Source organism: Xenopus laevis, chromosome 6L, assembly GCF_017654675.1.
Source record: "Xenopus laevis strain J_2021 chromosome 6L, Xenopus_laevis_v10.1, whole genome shotgun sequence".
Classification (NCBI taxonomy): domain Eukaryota; kingdom Metazoa; phylum Chordata; class Amphibia; order Anura; family Pipidae; genus Xenopus; species Xenopus laevis.
Genome location: NC_054381.1, coordinates 122,729,794 through 122,754,208, shown reverse-complemented (window position 1 = coordinate 122,754,208; position 24,415 = coordinate 122,729,794). Strand labels below are relative to the sequence as shown.

The 24,415-nt window shown below is 37.6% G+C and overlaps 2 protein-coding genes and 1 long non-coding RNA gene across 3 annotated transcripts; all 3 read left to right on the top strand.

The window, feature by feature from the left end:
* The first annotated feature begins 897 nt into the window (after positions 1 to 897).
* On the top strand, positions 898 to 5,305 carry LOC108719257 (protein ENDO16-like). Its single transcript, XM_041565653.1, has 5 exons — positions 898 to 1,017; positions 1,844 to 1,876; positions 2,615 to 2,692; positions 3,083 to 3,322; positions 4,896 to 5,305. Exons 1-5 carry the CDS (start codon positions 898 to 900, stop codon positions 5,133 to 5,135), a joined length of 711 nt encoding a protein of 236 aa, XP_041421587.1. The 3' UTR covers positions 5,136 to 5,305.
* Positions 5,306 to 5,747: 442 nt separating this feature from the next.
* LOC121394728 lies at positions 5,748 to 8,091 on the top strand. The gene is made up of 5 exons (XR_005961977.1): positions 5,748 to 6,204; positions 6,323 to 6,388; positions 6,678 to 6,734; positions 7,577 to 7,699; positions 7,952 to 8,091. It is a non-coding gene; the product is annotated as an uncharacterized LOC121394728 (long non-coding RNA).
* Positions 8,092 to 8,194: 103 nt separating this feature from the next.
* Positions 8,195 to 11,978, top strand: LOC108719256 (serine/threonine-protein kinase dst1-like). Its single transcript, XM_041566424.1, has 6 exons — positions 8,195 to 8,277; positions 9,170 to 9,285; positions 9,641 to 9,695; positions 10,580 to 10,658; positions 11,215 to 11,366; positions 11,717 to 11,978. Exons 1-6 carry the CDS (start codon positions 8,247 to 8,249, stop codon positions 11,728 to 11,730), a joined length of 447 nt encoding a protein of 148 aa, XP_041422358.1. The 5' UTR covers positions 8,195 to 8,246; the 3' UTR covers positions 11,731 to 11,978.
* Positions 11,979 to 24,415: the final 12,437 nt, after the last annotated feature.

Genomic DNA, 24,415 nt, shown 5'->3' with positions numbered 1-24,415 from the left:
CCATTTGAGTTTGAAGGGGATGAAGTGCTTGGCCCTAGAGACAATAATGGTCGCATTCGCTTTACTAATGGTATACATATGTACATATATTATACATTCTCTATTTTCATCTACATATAGCAATATAGCTGGATATAGTTGTTGTGTAGGCCTAAGTACCTGCTAGTGGAGTAATTATGGGGATCTGAACAGATACTAGAGTGCTTCAAAGTGCTGATAGTTTTTTCTAGTCATTAATTGTCACTCTAATGTTACTTTAATGTTACTGGCCATTCATTTTCAGTTACCTGTTAAAAAATTAATCAACCTTATTTATAACCAATTCATAGGATTATTACATAGTGTGTAACCAATGATTTTTCTCTCTCCACAGAAAGAATATTCTACTTACAAATCACCAAAAAGAATTTTTGACAAACAAATCAACAGAAAGAATTTTTGACATACAAATCGACAGAAAGAATTTTTGACATACAAATCGACAGAAAGAGTATTTGACATACAAATCGACAGAAAGATTTATCGACATACAAAAACCATCATGTTTCGACGCATATGCAGTATTTTCAAATGTTTTAGAAAAGTAAGGGGTTTTTTTATACTCATATCCTAGATTTTTAGTTTGTATAGAAAAACTGTGTAAACTGTTAATGACAAACTAAAATGCATGTGATGAAAATGAAAATAGGACACTGGCGCACCCAGTGACTCCTCACAACCCCTCTGACCACTCCCTGACCTCTCCATACTTGGAAAAAAAATTGGCTCTTTTTTAGTCCCCGGGCCAAAAAAGGTTGGGGACCCCTGTTTTAACGGATTCAAATTTGAGTTCACTGGCATAACTATAGAGGAAGCAGACCCCGCAGTCGTGGCCCAAGGAACAGGGGGGCCCGGACCATGGGGTCCTCTTTCTCTATAGCTGTTTTAGGCCGAAGAAATCCCCCCAGCCGCTCTCCTACTTCCAACCAGGGAGCAGGGGAAGCAGATGGGTGGGGGACATCAGTGGTGGCAGGAAATGTCAGCCAGGGGTGGTGAGTGGGTGGGTATTTCTGGGTAGGTATAGCTCTGCGCTGGTCCCTCCAAAGATTTATTTGCAGGGGGGGCCCGGAGCCAGAAAGTTACGTTATTCTTTGAGCGATTTAGTGAATTTGTTTCCCCATGTTGAAGCTATAACAGCTCCATGGTGGGATGTAGCTTTACTTTATGATAATTTTGCATATCTAATAGAAAAATAAAATTACAAATAGGGATGCACTGAATCCAGGATTGGGTTGGGGATTCGGACAGGATTCAGCCTTTTTCAGCAGGATTCAGATTCAGCAGAGTCTTTCTGCCTGGCCAAACCAAATCCAAATTTGCATATGCAAATTAGGGATGGGAAGGAAAATGCATCACTTTTTGTTACAAAACAAGGAAGTAGAAAAATGTTTCCACTTCCAACCCCTAATTATATAAATATATATGCATGTGCAAATTAGGATTCGGATTTGGTCCGCTATTTGGCCGAATCTTTTACAAAGGATTCGGGGGTTCGGCCGAATCCAAAATAGTGGATTTGGTGCATCTCTTATTACAAATTTCATATATCTTTGGCTTTGGGTAGATCTAAACCAAATCCTTTCATTACTCACTGTAAGAAACAGCTTATAATAGCCTTATATTTTGTACACTTGCTGCATATCTAATATTAAATCAGACCTTGTTTTCTGTATTGCTTTATAAGGAAAATGGTCTTAGAGGTTGGGAACTGCTATGTTTCCTAATTCTAACTTCTAATGGACCTATTCATTTAGTTACACCTTGATCATTGCCTCTAATATTCAAACCTATTTTCTTTTGCCAGGTTAAAAAAGAAGAGAAAAATGAAGTCATTTTGGTAAGTAGAGAAACTTGTCATCCATAAACGTTTTGTTAAAGATGTAGGATAATGTAACAATGTCGTAAAATATAATAAAAATTAAAAACACTCCAAACCTTCTAGCAGATATAACACTCTTCTTGAACTATGATGCATAGCCTAGCATGTGTTACTCCCAAGGGCCCACATTTGTTCAGTTTAATTAGATTTTGGATAATTATCTGTGGATCAGTAGCCTTAGACACCAACTCTACACAAATGTATCTAACATTTCAGTTGATTTACAAATTTGACCATTGCCACTTACATACCAACAATGACCTGATGGCTAAGAACCCATTTCATTGCTAATGTCTAATTATCCTTTTCTTTTCCAGCAAGGGGCAGTCCAGTAACCCCTTGCATTTTTTCTGAGAAAAGAGATGCCAACCCTGCATTCATTTATACTCAAAACTATATCTCATAGTATAATGTGTCTTTTCGTTATCTTGATCAATAATCTCTTCCAACCTCCCCTTTTTTTTTTTATTTAAAAAACAGGAACTACCGAAGATGTACACAGAAATGCCCTATTTGGTAAGAGATTTTTATTAGTTATATTTAAATATTAAACTAAATAAAGCAACATTACATATATGAACCAAGAAATTCACATAACACATTACTAACTTTTTTTTCTGTGTCACATATTGCCATAGGCAATATATATTAGCATGGTAACAAATGGATTAATTGTATGTTTTTATTTTTAAACAGAATCAACCTGAGGAAATCATTGTCCATGACATCTGCCAGGAAGAACCTAAGGACAATATTAGCCATCACAGCTATCAGGTAAGTAGTTTTAAATTAACTAAAAAAAAAAAAACCACACAACATGCCTCTTCCCTAACAATACATGGCTTTTTGCTTAATATATTTTTAAGCCTTCTTTGTAAAGCCTTCATTCTTTGTAGAGCTCAATTATTTATCTTACATTTGCTTAACAGAATCAATCATGTGTTCCATGTGATCAATAAACTTCTATCTCTTTTCCAGGAGCAACCTGAGGAGCCTGGCACAGAGATCAGCCAGAGTAATGCCTCAGAGGAAGAAGAAAATCTAGAAGAAGAAAGTCTAGAAGAAGAAAATCTAGAAGAGGAAGAAGAAAGCAGTAATGATAATCCGTTTCCATTTCTTGAGGTATGGCTTTTTGCTTAATATATTTTAAAGCCTTCTTTATAGAGCTCAATTATCTCACATTTACTTAACAGAATCAATCATGTGATCCATGTGATCAATAATCTTCTCTCTCTTTTCCAGGAGCAACCTGAGGAGCCTGGCACAGAGATCAGCCAGGGTAATGCCTCAGAGGAAGAAGAAATTCTAGAAGAACAAGAGGAAGAAGAAAACAATAGTGATGACATGCTTATATCTAGTGGGGAAGAAGAAAGCAGTAGTGATGATCTGTTTCCATCACTTGAGGTATGATTTTCTATCAAGGACATTAAGACATTTTGTGCATTGAACCGATTGATTTATTGGGACATGTTTAGCGTAATGTTTATTTAGTATGGCTTTGCTTAGGCCCACTAATGTCTGGGAACCTAAAAACCAAACTGTAGTTTAAATCACCAGTCCAGCTCATGCTAAAACACTTTATGAACTATATATTTTTGGAGTATCCATATAAACTGCAGTGCCCAGAGGGAAGCCATCAATGCTTATCACTACAACACCATGCTGCACACATTACATGGGGAAACCCACAAATGGGTCATCTTTTTTCTTTGCAGCTCTGGAATACATTGAAAACTTTGAAAATACATTTTACTTTTCTTAAAGTTGTCTGAGTTAGAACTCCTGTTATATAGCTCTCTTACCCAGGGGAAACCAAAGCAGAATGTAGAAATTGCCACAGACAACTGCTGCATAATTGAATAATGGGAATTATAAAAAACATTTACCTTGTCATAAATGCATGTTTTTGCACCTTCTCTATAAATCAGAATTGATCTGAAATTATCTTTGTCATTCACTCTCTCTCTTAAGCATCATCTACCAGATAATCACAGTATTGATGCTTGAGAGGAAAACATACGGTAGGGATGAGCGAAATTTTGACGCCCATAGACTAATAAATTTTGGCCAATTTCCACTGCCGGCAATTTTTGGCGAAGTGAAATGGGTCAAATTTGCCCATCCCTACAATCAAGATATTCACATAACACATTACCAACTTTATTTTCCAATACTGTGTCACATTGTCATATGCAATAGATATTAGTATAGCAACAAATGGATTAATTTTATGTTTTTATTAAACAGAAAAAACTTGAGGAAATCATTGCCCATGACATCTGCCAGGAGGAACCTGAGACAAATATTGGCCATTTCCAGGAGCAACCTGAGGAGCCTGGCACAGAGATCAGCCAGGGTAATGCCTCAGAGGAAGAAGAAAAGCTAGAAGAACAAGAGGAAGAAGAAAACAATAGTGATGACATGGTTATGTGTAGTGATGAAGAAGAAAGCATTATTGATTATCTGTTTCCATTTCATGAGGTATGATTTTCTATCAAGGAGATTAAGACATTTTGTGCATTAAACTTATTGATTTATTGGGACATGTTTAGCATAAAGTTTATTTAGTATGGCTTTGTTTAGGCCCACTAATGTCTGGGAACCTAAAAATCAAACTGCAGTTTAAATCACCAGTCCAGCTCATGGTAAAGCACTTTTTAAGAACTATATATTTTTGGAGTATCCACATAAACTGCAGTGCCCAGAGGGAAGCCATCAATGCTTATCACTACAACATCATGCTGCACACATTACATGGGACATTGTAGGGATGAGCAAATTTATGACGCGCTAGACTTTTATACATTTTTGCAAATTTTCACCGACGGTGATGGGTCAAATTTGCCCACCCCTACAAACAAGATATTCACATAACAGATTACTAACTTTGTTTTCCAATACTGTGTCACATTGCCATATGTAATAGATATTAGTATAGCAACAAATGGATTCATTGTATGTTTTTATTCTTAAACAGAAACAACCTGAGGAAATAATTGCCCATGACAATTGCCAGGAAAATCCTGAGACAAATATTGGCCATTTCCAGGAGCAACCTGAGGAGCCTGGCACAGAGATCAGCCAGGGTAATGCCTCAGAGGAAGAACATAATCTACAAGAACAAGAGGAAGAAGAAATAAATAGTGATGACATGGTTATATATAGTGGGGAAGAAGAAAGCAGTAGTGATAATCTGTTTCCATCACTTGAGGTATGATTTGCTATCAAGGACATTAAAACATTTTGTGCATTGAACAGATTGATTTATTGGGACATGTTTAGCGTAACGTTTATTTAGTATGGCTTTGTTTAGGCCCACTAATGTCTGGGAACCTAAAAACCAAACTGCAGTTTAAATCACCAGTCCAGGTTATGCTAAAACACTTTAAGAACTATATATTTTTGGAGTGTCCACATAAACTGCAGTGCCCAGAGGGAAGCCATCAATGCTTATCACTACAACACCATGCTGCACAAATTACATGGGGAAACCCACAAATGGGTCCTTTTTTTTTTCTTTTCTTTGCAGCTCTGGAATACATTGCCCAAAGTTTAAAGGGGTTATTTACTGAACTCGATTTTTTTTTCTGCCTGAGGTTTTTTGAGCAAAAATGTTAATGTTTACAGGAGAAAAAAAAACGCTCACCATTTCAAACCTGTCACTGTTGTGTATAGGTCAATGGGAGATGTCCTTTTTACAATTTGAAGGCATCGTGGTCTGCTCTGGATTTGGTCCGCTCTGGATTTTGTCCGATAAACCAAAAAAAAGGGGTTTTCAGGCAATAACCTGAAAAAATTAAGCAATTCAGAATTCAAATCCAAATAATTTGTACTATTTGGGTTTTCCCCGATTTTAGCAATTTTTTCCCTGACCTGACTGTTTCAAGTTATTTTATTGATAAATAAGATAAAATTGTGGATGGGAGTTTAGTCAAACTTAGTTTAATACAAATATGAGAACTTCGAGTTTTAGTAAATAACCCCCTAAAAGTCTCACACACATTAGTTCTATTAGGACAAACCATAACCCATATACATAAGAATAACAATCTTTGTAATAGTTATGTCCACCATTAACAACACTGTTTAGGCACAAGGCCTCTTTGCTATACTAAATATAAATTAAAAAACTGTGAGGAATCTCAACCTGAACAAACTAAATGAGCAACAAACTAAAAAGAAAAGCTTGCAATATTTATTCTTTTTGTCTATTTACCGAGTTAATCTAAAATAATGTTTTCCTTTACCAGGTCTGCAATGAACATGGATTTGACAAACTATGCCCGGTATGCAAAAAATTTTTTTACATTATTATCCATGTTTCAGCATTCTCCCTCTATTCTCCCCCCACCACCTGGCATTATATTGTCTTATTTTCAAATTTTGCATTTTACTTTTTTTCAGGACCCAACTGGCTGGATAGACCTCGAACAATGTGTTGGATCAGGAGGATTTGGAGTAATCCATAAGGTCAGATATGAGATTTTAAGACTGTAAGGGGCGGGAATGACCTACCTTTTGTGGCCCTTAACATCTCAATGTAATTCTATATATTGTATATATTTATCTATCTAGTATATAAATATTCATACATATGTCATGTATCACTAAATTGCCACATATGCCACATTTTAAGCAGGATTCATATTTCCTTTTGGAGTTTGTTTTTTGTTTCTGAGACTGCAAAGACGCATGTCGTTATACTCAGGTACTTTATCAAATTCAAGTCAAAATTCACCACAAATCTGTTTTCTTTCAGGCATGGCATTTTAAGGAAAAGAAAGAAGTGGCCATAAAAGTGATAAAAGACCTTAGGGTAATGTATATTTTTTACTATTTAATTTATTATAATGAGAATATTGCAGAAAGTGTTGTGTTACACATACAAATCAACTGCCAGTAAAAAGAGACTTTATAAACCATGATTAGCAAGTCGCCCCCTTATATAATGGATTGTCATAATGCAAAATGGAATTTGTAATGATTAGAAATGGACTTCTTTAAATGCCCCAAGCTCTGCTCAGCCCGGTGAAATATTCACTGGAGGTTTAATTATTTAATAAATGCAAAACTAACTATATCATCCGCTTGTAATATTTGCAGCTTATAAAAGGCAAACGTGCGACTTATATTCATTAATCTCTATGTAACAATACTATTAAGTAACCACCCCTAACAGATGGGGATTTAAATCACACCAAATCATAACAAAAAAAATCATAACCCAGTTCAACACATTGCAAGTAAACACATGGAGCGGCATAGAAGAGAAAGAGGGGAAGTTAGTATCTATGATTGAGAGTGGACGCCATTACAGCACATCACAGAGAGACTTGAGAGAACTGATAACCTTTACTAGCTTTACGCATTCAGAAGCTTCTGATGAAGTGACTCCAGTCACGAAATTCGTAAAGCTAGTTCCCCTGCCCGCTTACACTTTTGTATTCTTAACATGGATTAATAAAGTTAACTGGCTCTATCCAAGTTTGGTTTCCTCGAGTTCTGATCCGGTGAGGTCATCCCTACTATCAAGTTTGTTTGGGAAGTATCTGTGGTGTTGGCACTGTGGTACACTGATAAAGTAATGAATTCTATGTTTTACAACAAGGATTAAATAGTTATCAAGACTAATTTAATGATCATTATTTCTGTATCTAGGATAATGAAGAGATCCTTGCTGAACTGTACGTACTTGAACGCGTTTCTGGCCACGACAACTTCCCTGCCTTTTATGGAGCCTTTTATCTACGGCCCAGCATTTCAAATGAAGAGGCGCTATGGGTAAAGATATACTTTTTAAATAAAAGCACACAATGGTCTTGCATTGCACATGCCAAGAAGGAGAAAATCTCAATCAAAGTTAATAAATATAACACTGATTATTTCAGACCCGTTACTGCTACTGATTACTAGGAATGTTACACAGACACACAGACAGATACATAGATTTTAGGCAACAGATATATATATATATACACACACACTATAATATTTATATACACTATAAATAAAAACATTTTATTTCTATTCTAGATTGCTATGACAATGTGTGCTGGTGGCTCCGTAGACGCCTTAATTAGGAGCACGCCCAATAGATCCTTGGAAGAATCCTGGATTTCATACATATGCAAGAAAGTTTTACAGGTAAGACAGATATTAACCCCTTCATTGCTTTTCATAATCTCTGCTCACCGACTTTGCATCCTATTAATTCTAGAATATAAACATATATACATGTTCATCATGTTTGCTTTATTCATCTTTCTAGGGCCTGGATTACTTACAGGAACTGAACGTGATCCATCATGATCTCAAGGGCGCCAATATAATGTTAACTTCTACGGCCCGTGTGAAGATAAGTAAGTGACATTTATTATCTATAGGAAGAATGGGTGTCACAAAGCAAAGGGTACATTTATTGCTCAACTCAATGCCTAGCTTTTCTTAGGCATCATAAAACTTTAAAGGGGATCTCTACCCAAAAATTGCACCTTTTGCATAATTCAAAAATATCATTGTAAGCATCGTTCCAATATACAGTCATTAAAGGGGAAGGAAACCTCGTCGGCGCTAACCCCCCTTCCCCCTCCCGTGTATTGCCCCCCCTCCCTCCTCCCCCCTGGCCTACCCCTCCCGCTGGGCAAATGCCCCTAACTTGTTACTTACCCTTCTGCGCAGGTCCAGTCCAGGGAGTTCACAGGCGACATCTTCTTCCACGCAATCTTCTTCCTCCTTTGACCGGCGTTTTGGCGCATGTGCAGTAGGATCGTTTCGCCGGTACGGATCTACTGCGCATGCACCAAAAGTCACGCGCATGCGCAGTAGATCGTACCGGCGAAACGATCCTACTGCGCATGCACCAGTCAAAGGAGGAAGAAGATCGCGTGGAAGAAGATGTCGCCTGTGAACTCCCTGGACTGGACCTGCGCAGAAGGGTAAGTAACAAGTTAGGAGCATTTGCCCAGCGGGAGGGGTAGGCCAGGGGGGAGGAGGGGCAATACACGGGAGGGGGGAGGGGGGTTAGCGCCGACGAGGTTTCCTTCCCCTTTAAGAATGTTTAGTGTTTTATTTGTCTCTGTTTTTACACTCTCTTTGCACCTGGTTCAAATCAATAGTCAGCACCAGACAAAAGAAAATACTGCTGCAAAAATATATTTACATTTGTAATAACTGTAGCACCTTTCTGTATTGTCATAGATGTTATAACTGCGTTGTACAAAGTAAATTCATGTTTGTTTCTTTCAATTTCAGTTGATTTTGGCCTTGCCACAATAGGGCCCATCAGTACAAGTAATGCAGGAACCCGCTGTTGGATGGCACCTGAAGTCCATGCATGTTTTACAAGAAGTGTACATTATAACTACAAGGTATAATTAATAAAATAGTTGTCATTTAGTTCAGTTTTCATTAAAGTCATTAAACAAAATGAACTCTTAAGGCAGGAATAACAAATCCATGCCAAATGTAATTTGTAGAGATTTTTTCTCCAAGTAGAGACTCTTGAAAATGTAAAATCATAAATGTGTATAGTTGAAGTCGGCTACTGGAAATGTTTCATAGTAATACAGTGTAGCTTGGTTCTAAAGTATTAGTCATTTAGCATCCCATATTGACCCTGAGACAGGATGAGGAGGGATAGTCAGTAGAAGTATCTTTATCATCTGTAACAATGATTATAATTTGTTTGCTTAATGGGTGTTGCTTTTTGTTTTTATTTTCTAGGTGGATGTGTGGTCTTTAGGAATCACAGCCATAGAAATGGCAGAATACGATCCTCGTAAGTAATCTGAAATAACATTTTGCGTGCGTTTATGTTCATTTATGGAGGAGTGTTTTTAGGAATGTCAGGGGGTATCACCTATTCTATAACAATGAAACGTAAATCGGCCATGAATCAGAGAATCTTTTCTGTGCTTTTATTATAATGGTGTCTTCTGTAATTTGCATTAGTTACTTTTCTTTTTAGTGATACACTGGAAAGCAAGATATAACTTCTTGTTTCAGAGACAGGAGCAATCAGATAAAAGATATAGACTGTGTCTTTCCTGTATCCACTTAGGCTAATGGCAAATAATGTGTTTTCTCTGCTGCTGAGAAAATGTAGATACAGCCATATACTGCCCTATATGTCCAATATCTGTCTGTCATTGTGCACACGCTACAATAATTCCAACCAGACTGAATTTATTTATTTATGTATGAGGGTAAGGCCCCAAACGCCTTCCCTCACTCTGCGCCGGCTAAAATAAAAAACCGCCGGCGCTAATAACATGCACCGATTCATTTTTTGAAGTCGCCCGAAGTTTCCACCCTTGGGCGACTTTGGAAAATGAACCGCCGCGTGTGGTTAGCGCCGGCAGTTTTTTATTTTAGCCGGCGCAGAATGAGGGAAGGCGTTTGGGGAGATTGGTCGCTGCAAAGACGAGGCGATTAGTCGCCAGGCGACCAAATCTCCCCAAAATGACCAGTGTGGCCTTACCCTTAAAGAAGGAAATTATTATCTCAAAAAGTTAAAATAAATCATCGATTGGGTCTGATAATAGAAACTCATCAGAATATTTGATGTAGTCACCCTCTACTGTACAATGCTGCAAAATATGTTGGCCCCTTGTGAATTTGTAAGAATAACAATAATAATATTGTGTTCTCTTACACTTACAGCACACATTAAACTCCGTGGTACTGAGCTTTCCGAAAGGATTATAAATGGTCCAGCTCCAGCTCTAAAAGAGGATATATGGTGAGTCATTTTTTTTTACAGAAATAGGACTTAAGGTGGCCATAGATGTTACAATCTTTCCTGGAAAAGATCTTTTTGATCGATAAGCCAACCCATATCCAAGTCTTCTGCCAATATCGGTTGGCTCGTTTCCCACCATACACGCACCGAATATGGTACCAGAATTTTTTTTGTACAATATTATTGATGCGTCTATGGCCACCTTAAGCAGTGAGGGTGGGGGAATGGGGAAAGAGACACTGAAGCATAAGGCCGGGGAAGGTGTTAAAGTGGGAAAGAGATAAGTTCAATGAGCTCAAATGTCACTACTGTATCCACTCTATCCATTGCTGTGATGATGGGCTATGTTCAAGTTATTAGTATTCTTTAAGAGACATCACCTTTTTTATCAATTCAAGAGCTTACACTTTGTTGGCCCAAATTATTCAATGAAAAGAAACATCTCCCATTTTAATTCCCTATCACCCAACAGACTTTAGTGTCCTTTTTGAATAATTCTGGCTCTGTGTTTTATTACATCATCAGTAACACTTCTGCCTTGTTTCTTTCCCCCCAGGAGTAATAAATTCCAGAGATTTCTTTATAAATGCCTTCAGAAGGATCCAGCCAAAAGACCATTCGCAAAGGAACTCCTATTAAACCGATTCATCACATATAATCGAGATGAAGACGAGGTGCAATATAGCATAGCAGAGCATATACAGAAAGGTAATGCAAATGACTCATATTCTCTACAATCAAAAAGCAATTACTGGGAAATCTTTAATGCCTATGTGGTTATTCAAGGCTTTATGTATTTAAGGATTCCTATTTTGATCACTATCCAAAAAATTAGGGATTTTAAGGAATTTTCATTTTCAGGTGTAATTAGTTTTTTTTTAATTACTAATGGTTTTAGCTTCAACCAGTTCTGCTTTAAATTGTAAAAGTTTCTATCAAGTACTAATGTAGCTAGCCAGTTAAGGAATCACATTATGACCATTTTTATAGTGCCCTATCATGTGCATAGATATAAAACACAGATCTTCTTGTCTAACATTAAAAACATTTTCTCCTAGGAGCAAAGAAATAAGACATTTAAGTTAAAGATTCTCTCGCAACACCTCATTAAGAAGACTTTGTCAAGACTTTAGGAAGGAAATGGAAGAACAATATATAAATCCCAAAATGGATTCTACCCTTGCAAGATCTGAAATGTGGCTCCTTCATTATGTTCCCAAAAGGGAAAGGAGGGAAAGGGTTGGGAACACAATGTAGGAGCCACAGTCCATCTACTTTGGATACTTTACCAAATGTTTATTTTTATATAAACTATTTAAATGTATATTTATTTTTATATATTAATAAAAATATTAAAAAATAAGCTGATGTTTCACGTTTGAATAATTAATATATAGTGTAAGAAAATGGGCTGTTGAAGAGTTGCATTAACTGTAAAGGAGAGGGAAATGTTTTAGAAAATATCAACTGAGAAAAAAATCAATTAGGATTGTGGATATAAACAACTGCTAGTATTTGTTTCATAATCTTCGGGAAAATGTTGTACTTTCAACATCTTATGATGATAGTTATGGATTTTGTACACCTTCTGTAAATTATATAGTAAATTAACTTTTTGTCAATTGGCGCAAGAAGTGCAACAATTTTTGTGCAAGCACATATCATGGTTGTGCTTGGAAATAAGCTCTAATGTTTTATAATTGCTCTTTGGGTGTAACTCACTGAGCCAAAAAATTCTAACATTAGTGCATACACATGTAACACTAGTAGTAAATTAAGTGTCACGATTCTCTAACTATGAGTTTTACCCCAATAATTTGCTCTGGATGAGACCTCAATTCTCAGGAGTTAAGACGTCACAACAGTGTGGAGTCAGGGTGTAGTACAACTGTAAATAGGTGCAGTGCACAATAATTGGGCACCAGTGGTTTTTGCAACTTAACCAGAGAACATATTTATTGAACAGGATAGTCCACAAAGGAGTGTACATAACCAAGCAGGAACATAGAGCAACAGTTGATAAGCATATACTCACAACACCAATGGTCAGTATTAGTCCCTGCAGGGAAGAGAACATATACAGTAGCAATGAAGGTACACCTAGCTTTCAGACTTTTCTCTAAGTGGAACCCAGGGGAATCACTACATCCCCAAGTCTGTACACTTAGTGTTGGACTTCCTCCAAGGATCGAGTCTGGACAAGCAGGGCCCACGAGAGCTGGAGCCCACTGGAGTTACACTGGGCAATTGGTACCCGGGATCTTAATCCCACTTACACTCCTCGTCTGAGCCTCAGGCTGCTCAGCTAAATAGCCTAACTATCCGTCACTCATAGAGTGACCTCTTAAGGTGAGTAGCCTATCCTTACTAGATCTGACCTTTCTTAGCATTAGAAACTCTAACTGACAGATTGAGAAGGGACAGTAAGGTTGTCAGACCTATCAGCAAAAAAACAAGCAACATGACTTTTATTTTAATTAATATTGTGAAGTGTAGTTTTTTATTGTCAGTATAATTTTAAAGAATCATTCAGACAAATAAATGTTAGGAAAGTACCCAATGAATGAATGAAAGAAACATGTGTTGATGGCACTGGTATACAGGCAAAATAGGTAGAAGACAAATACGTTGATACAACACTTTTATGTGCAAAATGGCAGCTCCTCTTAATACAATGACTGAAACCATGCAGGATGGCATAATTTATCATGGAAAAATACAAATAAGATTTTATGGGGCATAATTACTTGTATATACAAGGTCACACTTCCCACACTGGGAGGCAGCCAGCAGCATTTCAGGGGCTGAGATGCCACCACCCCCTGACCTAGCAGAGCCGAATGTCTGTGTTAAAAAACAGAAATTTGGCTCTTAAATTTAGGTGGCTTTTTGCCGCACCTGGTATTTGGCCATTCCATGCAGCCTGAGGCAAGTTTCTCACCTTGCCTCATTGCAGGAGCGGCCCTGGAGGCAGCAAGCAAAAAAACAAGTAACAAAAAACAAACTTAATTTACGTTTTCTCATAACAGACTTAGTTGCTACACTTGGAAGCTCTAAAGACCAAACTGCAGTACTGTGCAAAACATGTAAATTAGCCCCTGATCAAGAGATACCAATAGTCTCTCTGTACAAGAGGTCGCATGTGCAATGAGCCCTTACAAACATGGAGAAGTTGTTTCGTATGAAAAGAGGATAGCCCGTGTTGGCTCAATGAGTAGCACTGTTGCCTTGCAGCAATGGTGTCCTAAATTCCAACCAGGGCAATATGTGCAAGATGTCTAAATGTTCTCCCAGTCCTTATGTCTCCGCAGCTTTCCTCCCCATACAGATTAATTGACTCCTGATAAACTTGTCCCTATTGTGTGTGAATGTGATAGGGGCCTTCGATTGTTGGGGCAGGGACTGACGTGAAGGGTGTACATTTGTCACCCATGTTTACACCTGACACATTTCCTTGAATGCTACTGACATTAAAGTAAGTTGCTGATGGGAAAACATATGCTGCATTTCAATTTCCAAAGTAGCCCAAACTTTCCTTGCAAGATTATTTGACTGAAACAGACACGGTACAGTCATCGGACACACTTATGTCCCTACAGTTGTGAAAAACACAAAGGGCTCTAACTTACTAATATGTCTTATAAGATCCTACCATTAGCTAGTCCTCATTCAGCGGGTTCTGATTTCCATGGCTTTCACTTAGGTCTGGTTTTACCCCAGGGTTCTATGTTCACTGTAGCCTGCCCTATACCAAGCTTGAACATATCTACCCCCTACAGTAATGAGAGCAACAAGACCCTGCCCTGTATTTAATGAGGCAGATGGACAAGGCAGGTATTAGGTGTAAGATTTCAATGAGCCGGAGCACATTGTGCCTCGCTCTTTACAATACAATGTACACAGTCTAAGTACATTTTGATGAGAGCACTATTGTAATGCTGTGGACAGTGAGAGTAACTAAAAACCCATGTTTTTACCATCCCTCGATTGAGGTGAATTATCTGTGACAGTGAAACATTTGCTTTTAGGTTATCCAAAAATCAGAAAAAGATTGCTGAAGTGGATTCTTGAACCAATTTACATTATCCACATTTCCAAAGCCCTGGTTGAAGCTTTTTTGTCCTATACAATATTTAAGCCAGGATAAAATGAGAACAGATGTGTCTGGAAAGGACATTTGCTCTCCACCCAAGCAATTGCATTTAGACATTTACACGTTTAGCTGTAAAGTCAACTCCGGCAAGAGACAGGTCACCGTGTACAGTTTTTCCTGTAGAATAAATTTTAGGTGGCAGTAAATTTTAAAAGGACCAACAAAATGGTTCTTAAGTGAAACAAGTGCACTAAAAAGAGTAATTTACAACAGTTGATCCAGGATCCTATGAACTGTAATCAGTAACAGTCGGAGAGGCATAGCATAGTAACCCCTTAGCTACAGAAAACATAAATGAAGATGTTTAAATGGAAATATTATGGTCCAAAAAGCAGGATTCTGACTTTGTCGTAAAGTTTAAGGCAAAACATCAAGTAAATTTCTGTGCCATATTGGTGGCTGACAATGTAGACTCCCAAGCCTCCAATTTAAGGATTGGATACCAACTTCTACTACAAGTTCATCTTCTCCATCTTGATCCTCAGTCATATCATTTGCAAGTTGCAAGACTTAGGGTGAGACAAGGGTTCAATGAGTAGGTTATATTGACTCTCTGAGCTACAAAGAGAACTTCTAGAAACACATGCTACAGAATTTGGAACAAATTGGTGAAATGGTTTTTGGGAAGAAATTCATTTAAGTGAGAAATTGTACAATCCGGTCTGGATGGAGGTCTTATTACAGGTGCCTTTAGAGTAGAGACTATGAATTTTGGCCAAAACAGACAAAAGTCTGTTGACCGCCGAACGTATTAAAATATCTGGCATGACAATGGAAAAGCTAAAGCCTCCATGGGACTTGATAACAATATTTAGGTTATTACCAGAACTTCGACTATAACATTAAAAGATGTTCACTTATCAGATGTAAGGGCACAATTAATAGTCAGTGCTATGTCTACTTCTTGGGTAGTTAAAGGGGAGGAGGGTTCCTTTGAGGTGGTAGTAGAGCTGCAACATGGTCCTGAACAGACACATTCATCTCTCTCTATAAACAAAGTTAATAATACTCTGTCCAATACTCGGTCCCTTAATATAATCCCAAGATAAGAAAAAAGACATAACTACACTGACTCAACACGATCTTGTGGTTTAAGGCCGGCAGCACTTAGCATTTATCTGGGTGCAGGAAACTCGGAGTCCCAGGCCACACAAAATAGAGGAAGGAAAAAGGGTGAAGTTCTGCACGCCAGATTATTACTTAAAAGCTGAAATCTTTATTAATCCATATTAAGAACAAGCTGCATGGTTAGTTTGAGACGTTTAGCCCTCAATCATAAGCACAAAAAAGCAATGGTAATAACATCAGTTTAAATCGTTAGACCTCACAGTGACCTCCAATGGCAGAATTAGGTATTACATTACAAAATGTATCTACCTGCTCTAAAAGGAAATGTGATTGGATACAAAATCACTGTACAACCACATTATCAATAAAACAATGAAACATGATTAGTTACAAACACATTAAAAATTCTCAGGAATCAAATGCAAAAAAGTAATTCATATGAAATGTATTTATACATGGGTTGGTGGGAACGGATCCAGGTCATTCGAGATGAAAATCCCAGTAGCGACTGTATCATTTGGTACGGTCGCTACATTGATGACCTCATATTTATATGTCGTGGATCACAGGCTAAACTGGATATGTTTTTGGAATACACTAATAATTGTGCTTATGATTAAGGGCAGCTGTGCCCGAAACACATCAAGCTAACCATGCAGCGTGTTCTTAAAATGGATTAAAGTGGACCTGTCACCTACACATAAAAAACTGCATAACGAAAGTCCTTTCCAAATTAAATATGGAACCCCAAAAAATGTTTTAATTATAACATCCATACCTGTTCTAAAGGTGTTTAAATATCTAAACTGTCAATCAAATATCACCTGCCCCGCCTCTATGCCCGTGGCATAGAGGAGGGGCAGTCAATTACTTTCACTTTCCATTCAGCACTTCCTACATGTCACTGCTCTCCTCACATTCCCCCTTCCCTCCTCAGGCTCTATAATTGTGTACGGCACTGCACATGGACATTAGGTCCCCCATTCTGATTCATACACAAGATTTTGGGGTGATACACAATTTCCCTGAATAACCGTGTCCACAAAATGGCAGCTGCCTGCTTGCTGTGATTGTATAATTCTGAAACAGAAAGAAACAAAATTTACATAATAAATACAGCGTAAGTAAAGTTTATTTTGCTCAACTAACATGATAGAAAAGAATTTGAAATTATTTCTTTGGGTGACAGGTCCCCTTTAATAAAGATTTCAGCTTTTAACCAATAATCTGGAGTGTGCGGAACTTCACCACTTTTCTAATCCCAAGATAATTTTGGTAATTTCTATTGTGCATGCTGTTTATGCAAAGCAGGAATGATGGAAAGGAAGGCAGCCTGTAATTGAAACTGTGAAGATTGAAAGTGGAGATCAGCCCATTGTGTCTGCCCTTTCTCCAGAATCCCAGAAAGAGAAATTACACTACATACAAAAAGTATGTTCAAATTTTCCTAGTTAAAGGGATACCGTCATGGGAAAGAATGTTTTTTTTCCCCAAAACGCATCAGTTAATAGTGCTGCTCCAGCAGAATTCTGCGCTGAAATCCATTTCTCAAAAGAGCAAACAAATGTTATTTAATTTTGAAATCTGACATGGGTTTAGACATATTGCCAGTTTCCCAGCTGCCCCAAGTCATGTGACTTGTGCCTGCACTCAGGGCAGCCATCGGGGGGGAACAGGGGGAGAGTTGTAGGGGGCCCCGAGGGTAAGGGGGGCCCTGCCACACTTACTTGAAAATTTACCGGGAAGGAAATTTTGTCGTATGGAGCCCTGTGATTTCTGATGGCTGTCATGCCTGCACTTAAGGAGAGAAATGCTTTCTGGCAGGCTGCTATTTTTCCTTCTCAATGTAACTGTGTCGCAGTGAGACATGGGTTTTTACAATTGGGTGTTGTTCTTAGATCTACCAGGCAGCTGTTATCTGGTTACTTTCCCATTGTTCTTTTGTTTGGCTGCTGGGGGGGGGAAAGGGAGGGGGTGATATCACTCAAAATTGCAGTACAGCAGTAAAGAGTAATTGAAGTTTATCAAAGCACAAGTCACATGACTTGGGGCAGCTGGGAAATTGACAATATGTCTAGCTCAATGTCAGATTTCAAAATTGAATAGAAAAAAATCTCTGTTTGCTCTTTTGAGAAATGGATTTCAGTGCAGAATTCTGCTGGAGCAGCACTATTAACTGATTCATTTTGAAAAAAAATGTTTTTCCCTTTAACACAACTATAGAAAAATGAGAAGAGCATGTTTGAACAAAAATATTTTTTGAATAGCTTTTATAGTATCAATAGACACAACAATAGTGTCACACTTGTGACTGTGATCACAAATTTGTTTTGTATATTTACCACTGATAAATAAAAGAGAAAATAACAGAGCCCTTATTATCTTGCCAGTAAAACAAAATTATCAACAGAGATGCAATGCCTTCTTTTACACGGTTATGAAAAAGCTAAAAGTCTACTGAGATGTGTATAGTTTAACACTAAAGGGGGCAGCAAATTGAGATTCCATTTTTCTTCATTTGTAGTTAAAGGGATTCTATCACAGGGAAATGCATTAGCGAATAGCTCTCCTCCAGCAGAATCCTTAATTGATATGTCACAAGTTTAGACATGTTGTCAGTTTCCCAGGTGCCCCCAGTCATGTAACTTGACCTCTGATGGTATCACCCCCTCCCTTTCCCCCCCAGCAGCCTATGCAAAAGAGTGTAAAACATTTTTTTGGGTAACAGTCTTCTCCTCTTACATTTACACTGGGCTCATGTGTAGGGCATTATAACAACTATATTTTCTTTTATTAAGCTTCCCTGGGCTTATGTAATGTATTTGCTGCAACATATACATTGATTCAACTTTAACTTTCCGTCATATGCAAATTAGCCCACAGCAGCAGCCTATCAGCAATAAGTTTTTACTGGCACTAAAAGATTACAGATGTACCACATCCCCCTCATGTACCACAAGACATAGGGGTTATTTATTAAACCTCAAATTTATTTGGCTTTTTAAGGGCCAAAACTTTGATATTTTTTATGCCCCGATGCTGCAAAAAGCCTGAATGTGAAAATCCATCATCCCAGACCTGTCAAGGTCATGTATAAATCAGTGGCAGATGTCCCAATTGGAAGATATTGTGGTATGCGTTGGGTTTAGTCAGATTAATTCTGGATTTTCAGGCAAAAACCCGAAACAATTGAGTAATTCTGGAAAAAAGTCAGAAAAAATCATATGATTCGACTTTTTGCTCGATTTTATCAGTTTTTTTTACTGATTCAATTTATTCAAGTTAATTTATTAATAAATAAAACAAAATCAGGGATGGGAGTTTGGTCTAGCTTTTTTATTGACATTATGAGAAACTTGGATTTTAGCAAACAACCCCCCCCTAGAGTTACAAAAAAAATATAGAAGAACTTTTCAGCTATAGGTAAAGTCTTGTACTCTTTCTCCAACAGGCCAGAACAGGAGGGCCAGTCAAGAATCTCATTGGTCAGCATATAACAGATTAACCCCCTACAATACAGATTCTTATAATGCACAAAGAAGAACAGTTGTATATCTGTAATGTCATTGCAGCACATCTCGTGCATGTGGGGCAGATTTTAGGCAAAGTAATAAATCCTTTGTGTATAATTGCGCCCCATGTAATTCCTATTATTATGATCATGAACCATAGTAGTAAACGTTATTTAATGGTGATTGGGTCCACTGGCTATCGGCGCTGCTGTTTGGATTAGTGATCAAGAAGGAAGCTGATTAGGTCACAGGCAGTACAGATACTTGACAGACAGGGATGCTTAAAGTGGACCAGTCACCCAGACACAAAAATCTGTACAATAAAAGTCCTTTTCAAATTAAACATGAAATCCAATTTCTATTTTTTATTAAAGCATTCATAGCTGTTGTAAGCTCATTTAAAGATCTCAACTATCAATCAAATATTGTCTGCCCCTCCTCTATGCCATGGGCATAGAGGCGGGGCAGACAATTACTTTCACTTTCCATTCAGCATTTCCTAGATGTCACTGCTCTCCACACATTCCCCCAGTTCTCTTAACCATTTAATTGTGTAACCAGTGCATGGGGATGGACATCAGGTCCCCCATTCTGGTGCACAAACAACATTCTGAGATGATGCAAGGCTTTCCTTAAAAACAGTGTCCACAAAATGGCTGCTTGTTATAATCATGAATTTCCAGACTGATGGAAACAAGATTCAAATAATTTATACTGTGTAATTAAAGTTTATTTTCCTTGACTAATGTGATAAACTATTATTTGGAATAATTTTTTTGGGTGACAGGTCCCCTTTAATTAAAGCAAAGACAGAATAAACAAGACAAGACAGAATGGTTGGCACTGGCATGCACAGGGTAAACAAGCAGGTTAAGAGTTAACAAGGTCAAGTGCAGGCAATAGGTCAGGGCACGCAGAGAGCAAATAAAGGCAGAACCAGGCCAAAATCTTTAACAAAAACGAGATACAATATAACAAAGAGCAAAGAACCCCCAAAACCATATATTTTTGGAAAGTACACATTCTGATGAATCCAAAATAGGCAATTATGCCTTTCTACCCCAATACTGCAAAGCTACGCTAAAGGCCTTGGTTTTTATGACATGTCTGAAAATGGCCTTAAAATATTGCAATTGGCCACATTTCTTACATGCAATTGGAAAACACCATAAATAGACGCCAAGGGTCTACTGCAGGTCCGGACTGAGAATTTAATTAGGCCCTGGCATTTCATGTACACAGAGGCCTACGCAGCCCACTAAATACTGACTTTCAATGGGACCTTATAGCAGCCCCTCTGGCATTTGCCAGAACCCATGGATTATCAGTCTGGGCCTGGTCTACTGAACAGTTTGATGCCCAATATGCATAGATTACCAAAGTATGTGGTATGCATGGACCCCGAATGAAAATAGCGCATATGAATTTTCACGCTGCTAACTCAGCTTTTGTGTGCAAGTGTGTAAAAAAACAGGCACTTACTGTTTTTGTTGCAGAAGGGTCATTAGATGGGGTCCAAAGTGCAGAGCATCGAGCAGCAGGAAGTGCATGGGCAGCGCAGTAAGAGGAGGAAGTCGGGAGAGCAGCAGACGCACAATAAACTAAGAAAAAAAAATTCATAAAGAGACTGTACTCACTAAGAACGAATACAATGTTTATATTATATAGTTGGCAGGAAACAGTAGCCATGCAGATGGCTCTCATTAGAAACTATACTCAAATCAGATGAACAAGGCAATCTGGTGTAATGAGAAGTGGAAAGAGATAATCCTGCAAATATAAGAATGTAATTCTGACAGTGGAATCACAAGTAAAGAAGCCAGATGGGGATTGTATTATTGGATCATTGTAATGCCTCAGCAAACCAACTTTCCTGGTTTTAATTAAATTTCTTGAATGGACAGTATTAAGTCTATGTACTGGAAAAAAATAGGCTAACTACCATAAGCCCTTAACTAATCAGTCATCTGGCCAACCAATCAGTCTGTACCCGCTGAGTATTGCTTATGGGATTATAGGCAGAAAGTACTGGCTGCAACCACTTCAACTATGAGAAGGACTTTAAGACATTAGTGAGGCCACTGTAATCATCATGGTGGTGGGCCATCTCCATAATTTGGGGCAACACCGTTTTAGGAAAGGAATAGCTTTTGCAATAACAGACATTTTTTAGACACAAACATTTTTTAGAATTCGTCAATATTATGGTCATTCATTTTGGATATAAAACAGATACTTACAGGCTATGCTGTTAGTTTATTTTAGCTTAAAATACACACACATGTTCCATACACAATTTTTGGCCTGTATGGCTACATGCTATGTACGACTATATATGTATAATACATGGGAATTTCATACACAACAGTTATGTTAGTTGTTCATGCATTAGCCTTAGCAAAACAGGTGAGATGGTGGCAAAAATATTACCCATGGGGTAATGTGTTCTAATTATTCATTGCCTCTATTTGTTCACCAAACATTCCACGTCTGCATTCTGCAGATCCTTTTTCATTAGGATTCTCACTTAATATGTTACATACCTCAGAAAGACCTTCCTAGTACAGGTATGGGATCCATTATCTGGAAATTACGGAAAGGCAGGCTTCCATAGACTCTATTTTATCCAAATAATTGGAAAAAAAAAAAAGGATTTCCTTTATCTTTGTAATACTAAAACAGTACCTTTCACTTGATCCAAACTAAGATAATTAATCCTTGTTGAAAGCAAAACCAGACTATTTGGTTTATTTAATGTTTACATGATTTTCTAGTAGACTGAAGGTTTGAAGATCCAAATTATGGAAAGATCAGTTATATGGAAAAACCCCGGTCCCAAGCATAACAGATCCCATACTGTACCATACTTAGCATCTGAGTTACAAGGTTAAAGCATACCAGCTCTGCAAAGCTGTCAATTCAGTGGGCCCATATCATGCTGAAAACTCTGCCTGTATTAGAACTAATTATTTGGAAACTGAGCTAATTATTTGTGTGCACAGCAATCAATATAAGAATAATAAAGTTCCTCATATCTTTCTGACTTGTTAGTTTGAAAGGACTACGAATCTTATAATGAACTCTGAGGTTGTCATCCCATAGCCAAAGACAAATTTTGCTTCTGCAATCATTATTGTTAAGCCAGTGCAATCAATTTGATAAATATTCAGTAGAACTATGGCTAGAAAGCCGAGGCACTACCCTGTTGGCCATCCAAGCCTGTCACTGCCAACATGATACTGTTCAAGTTTGGGTCTAAATCTATAAGCCTATGTCATTGTGGCTTTTCATTTTATTTTAATAGAAACTACAAACATTCCTTAAATCTAAAGATTGAATGCAAGACAAAAATGAAAACAATAAGGTTATATTTATATCAAGAGAAGTATAAGGTAATGACATTTGCATACATAAAAATCTCAAACAACTTTGCCAGTTCAAAAATATAATCAACATCCTTTGGGAATGCTAAAACAAAATCAAAGTTAGACTTCATAAACCAAAAAACAATTGGAAAACCTAAAACTATGTATATATTAATTGAACCTGCCATTTACTGTAGCTGTAGAATAGCTGTTGAATACAATCCAACATTAACTAAAGTATTGTTCTTAGAAACAGATTTGCTTCTGCCAGATCCTTCTTCATAGAAGCTCTGATTTGATTATTTTTAGTGCTTGTATATTTGTACATTTGCAACTCGGACTGCAGATACCCAAAGTTGCTCCACAGCTCTGGTGATGGCACCATAGACTTGGTACTGGAGTGGGCCACATAAGAACACAAAGAATCAGATCTTTCCCCTACGGGGGAATGGGCAGATAGCCGCCCTTTTCCTCGGTCTGGTATGATAAATCTTTTTTGGTTTGTTCCCAAAAGCAAACACAGTCTTCGTATAGCTTTAAATTGCTGATCTTTGGCAGTGATAAAATGCCTTGTATGTTGTGTACTTAAATAAATATAATAGTATATTAAAAACAGAGGAATGTGAGGAAGAGGGACTATACACTGAGGAGTTGGAGTCACAGCCCTATATACAGCCCACAGCCCTGGCCATCACAGTCTCTGCACCTATACTCCTGTATACTTATTCCACAAATAGCAGTTAAGTTTTTTTTTTTGTATGAGATAAATGTGGCATTAAAAAAATGTTAATGTTCAGAAAGTAATTGTGCATTATTATATTAAAGACTGTATCTAAATGCTATGCGCATTTGAGATTTCCTAGAAAGCATGAAATAGTTCCAGAAAGCAAAGTGTAATACCGCTAAGCCTCCTGATGATAATCACTTTGTCAGATGAGGAATTAATTTTTACTGAATGCAGTCATTACTCCTGGTACTCAGCCATAAATCATCCACCAAGTCAGAGTCATTAATAGTAATAACATCTCAGTTATGTGCTCCATCTATATTTCTGGAATATATATACATTATGTATTATTATGACATTTATTATGTATATATTTGTGTATAATGTATAACCTGTGGAAAATTATAATGTTAACTCGAGACACTAGCCCTATTATTTTGTTACACCTGTAAAAGGGGCATTTGCCCAAGATGCAATTACAATTACTTCAGAATTTTCTTTTTCCCTGTGATTATAAAACAGCTTCTTGTACTTAAAAGATATAATTGATCCTTATTGGAAACAAAACCAGCCTATTGGGTTTATTTAATGCTTACATGATTTTCTAGTAGACTTAATGTATAAAGATCCAAATTACAGAAAGATTTGTTATCCAGGAAAACCCAGGTGCCGAGCATTCTGGATAACAGGTGCCTTACCTGTATATAGTACTCACTATAAGATAGCATATACCCCAAACATAAATTGGTTTCTGGGATGATGTAGATGAACAGCAGCTAGGGGGTAGCACATACCTAAATGTGATATGCTTTTCTTTGTTTGGGCCCAGACATGAGTGTCCATAATAAATTGGGGGAGAACTATGGAACAGCTGAAATGGTTATTGTGTTAACTATCCTGATGGGAAAACAAATGCTGTGCAGAAGAAATTA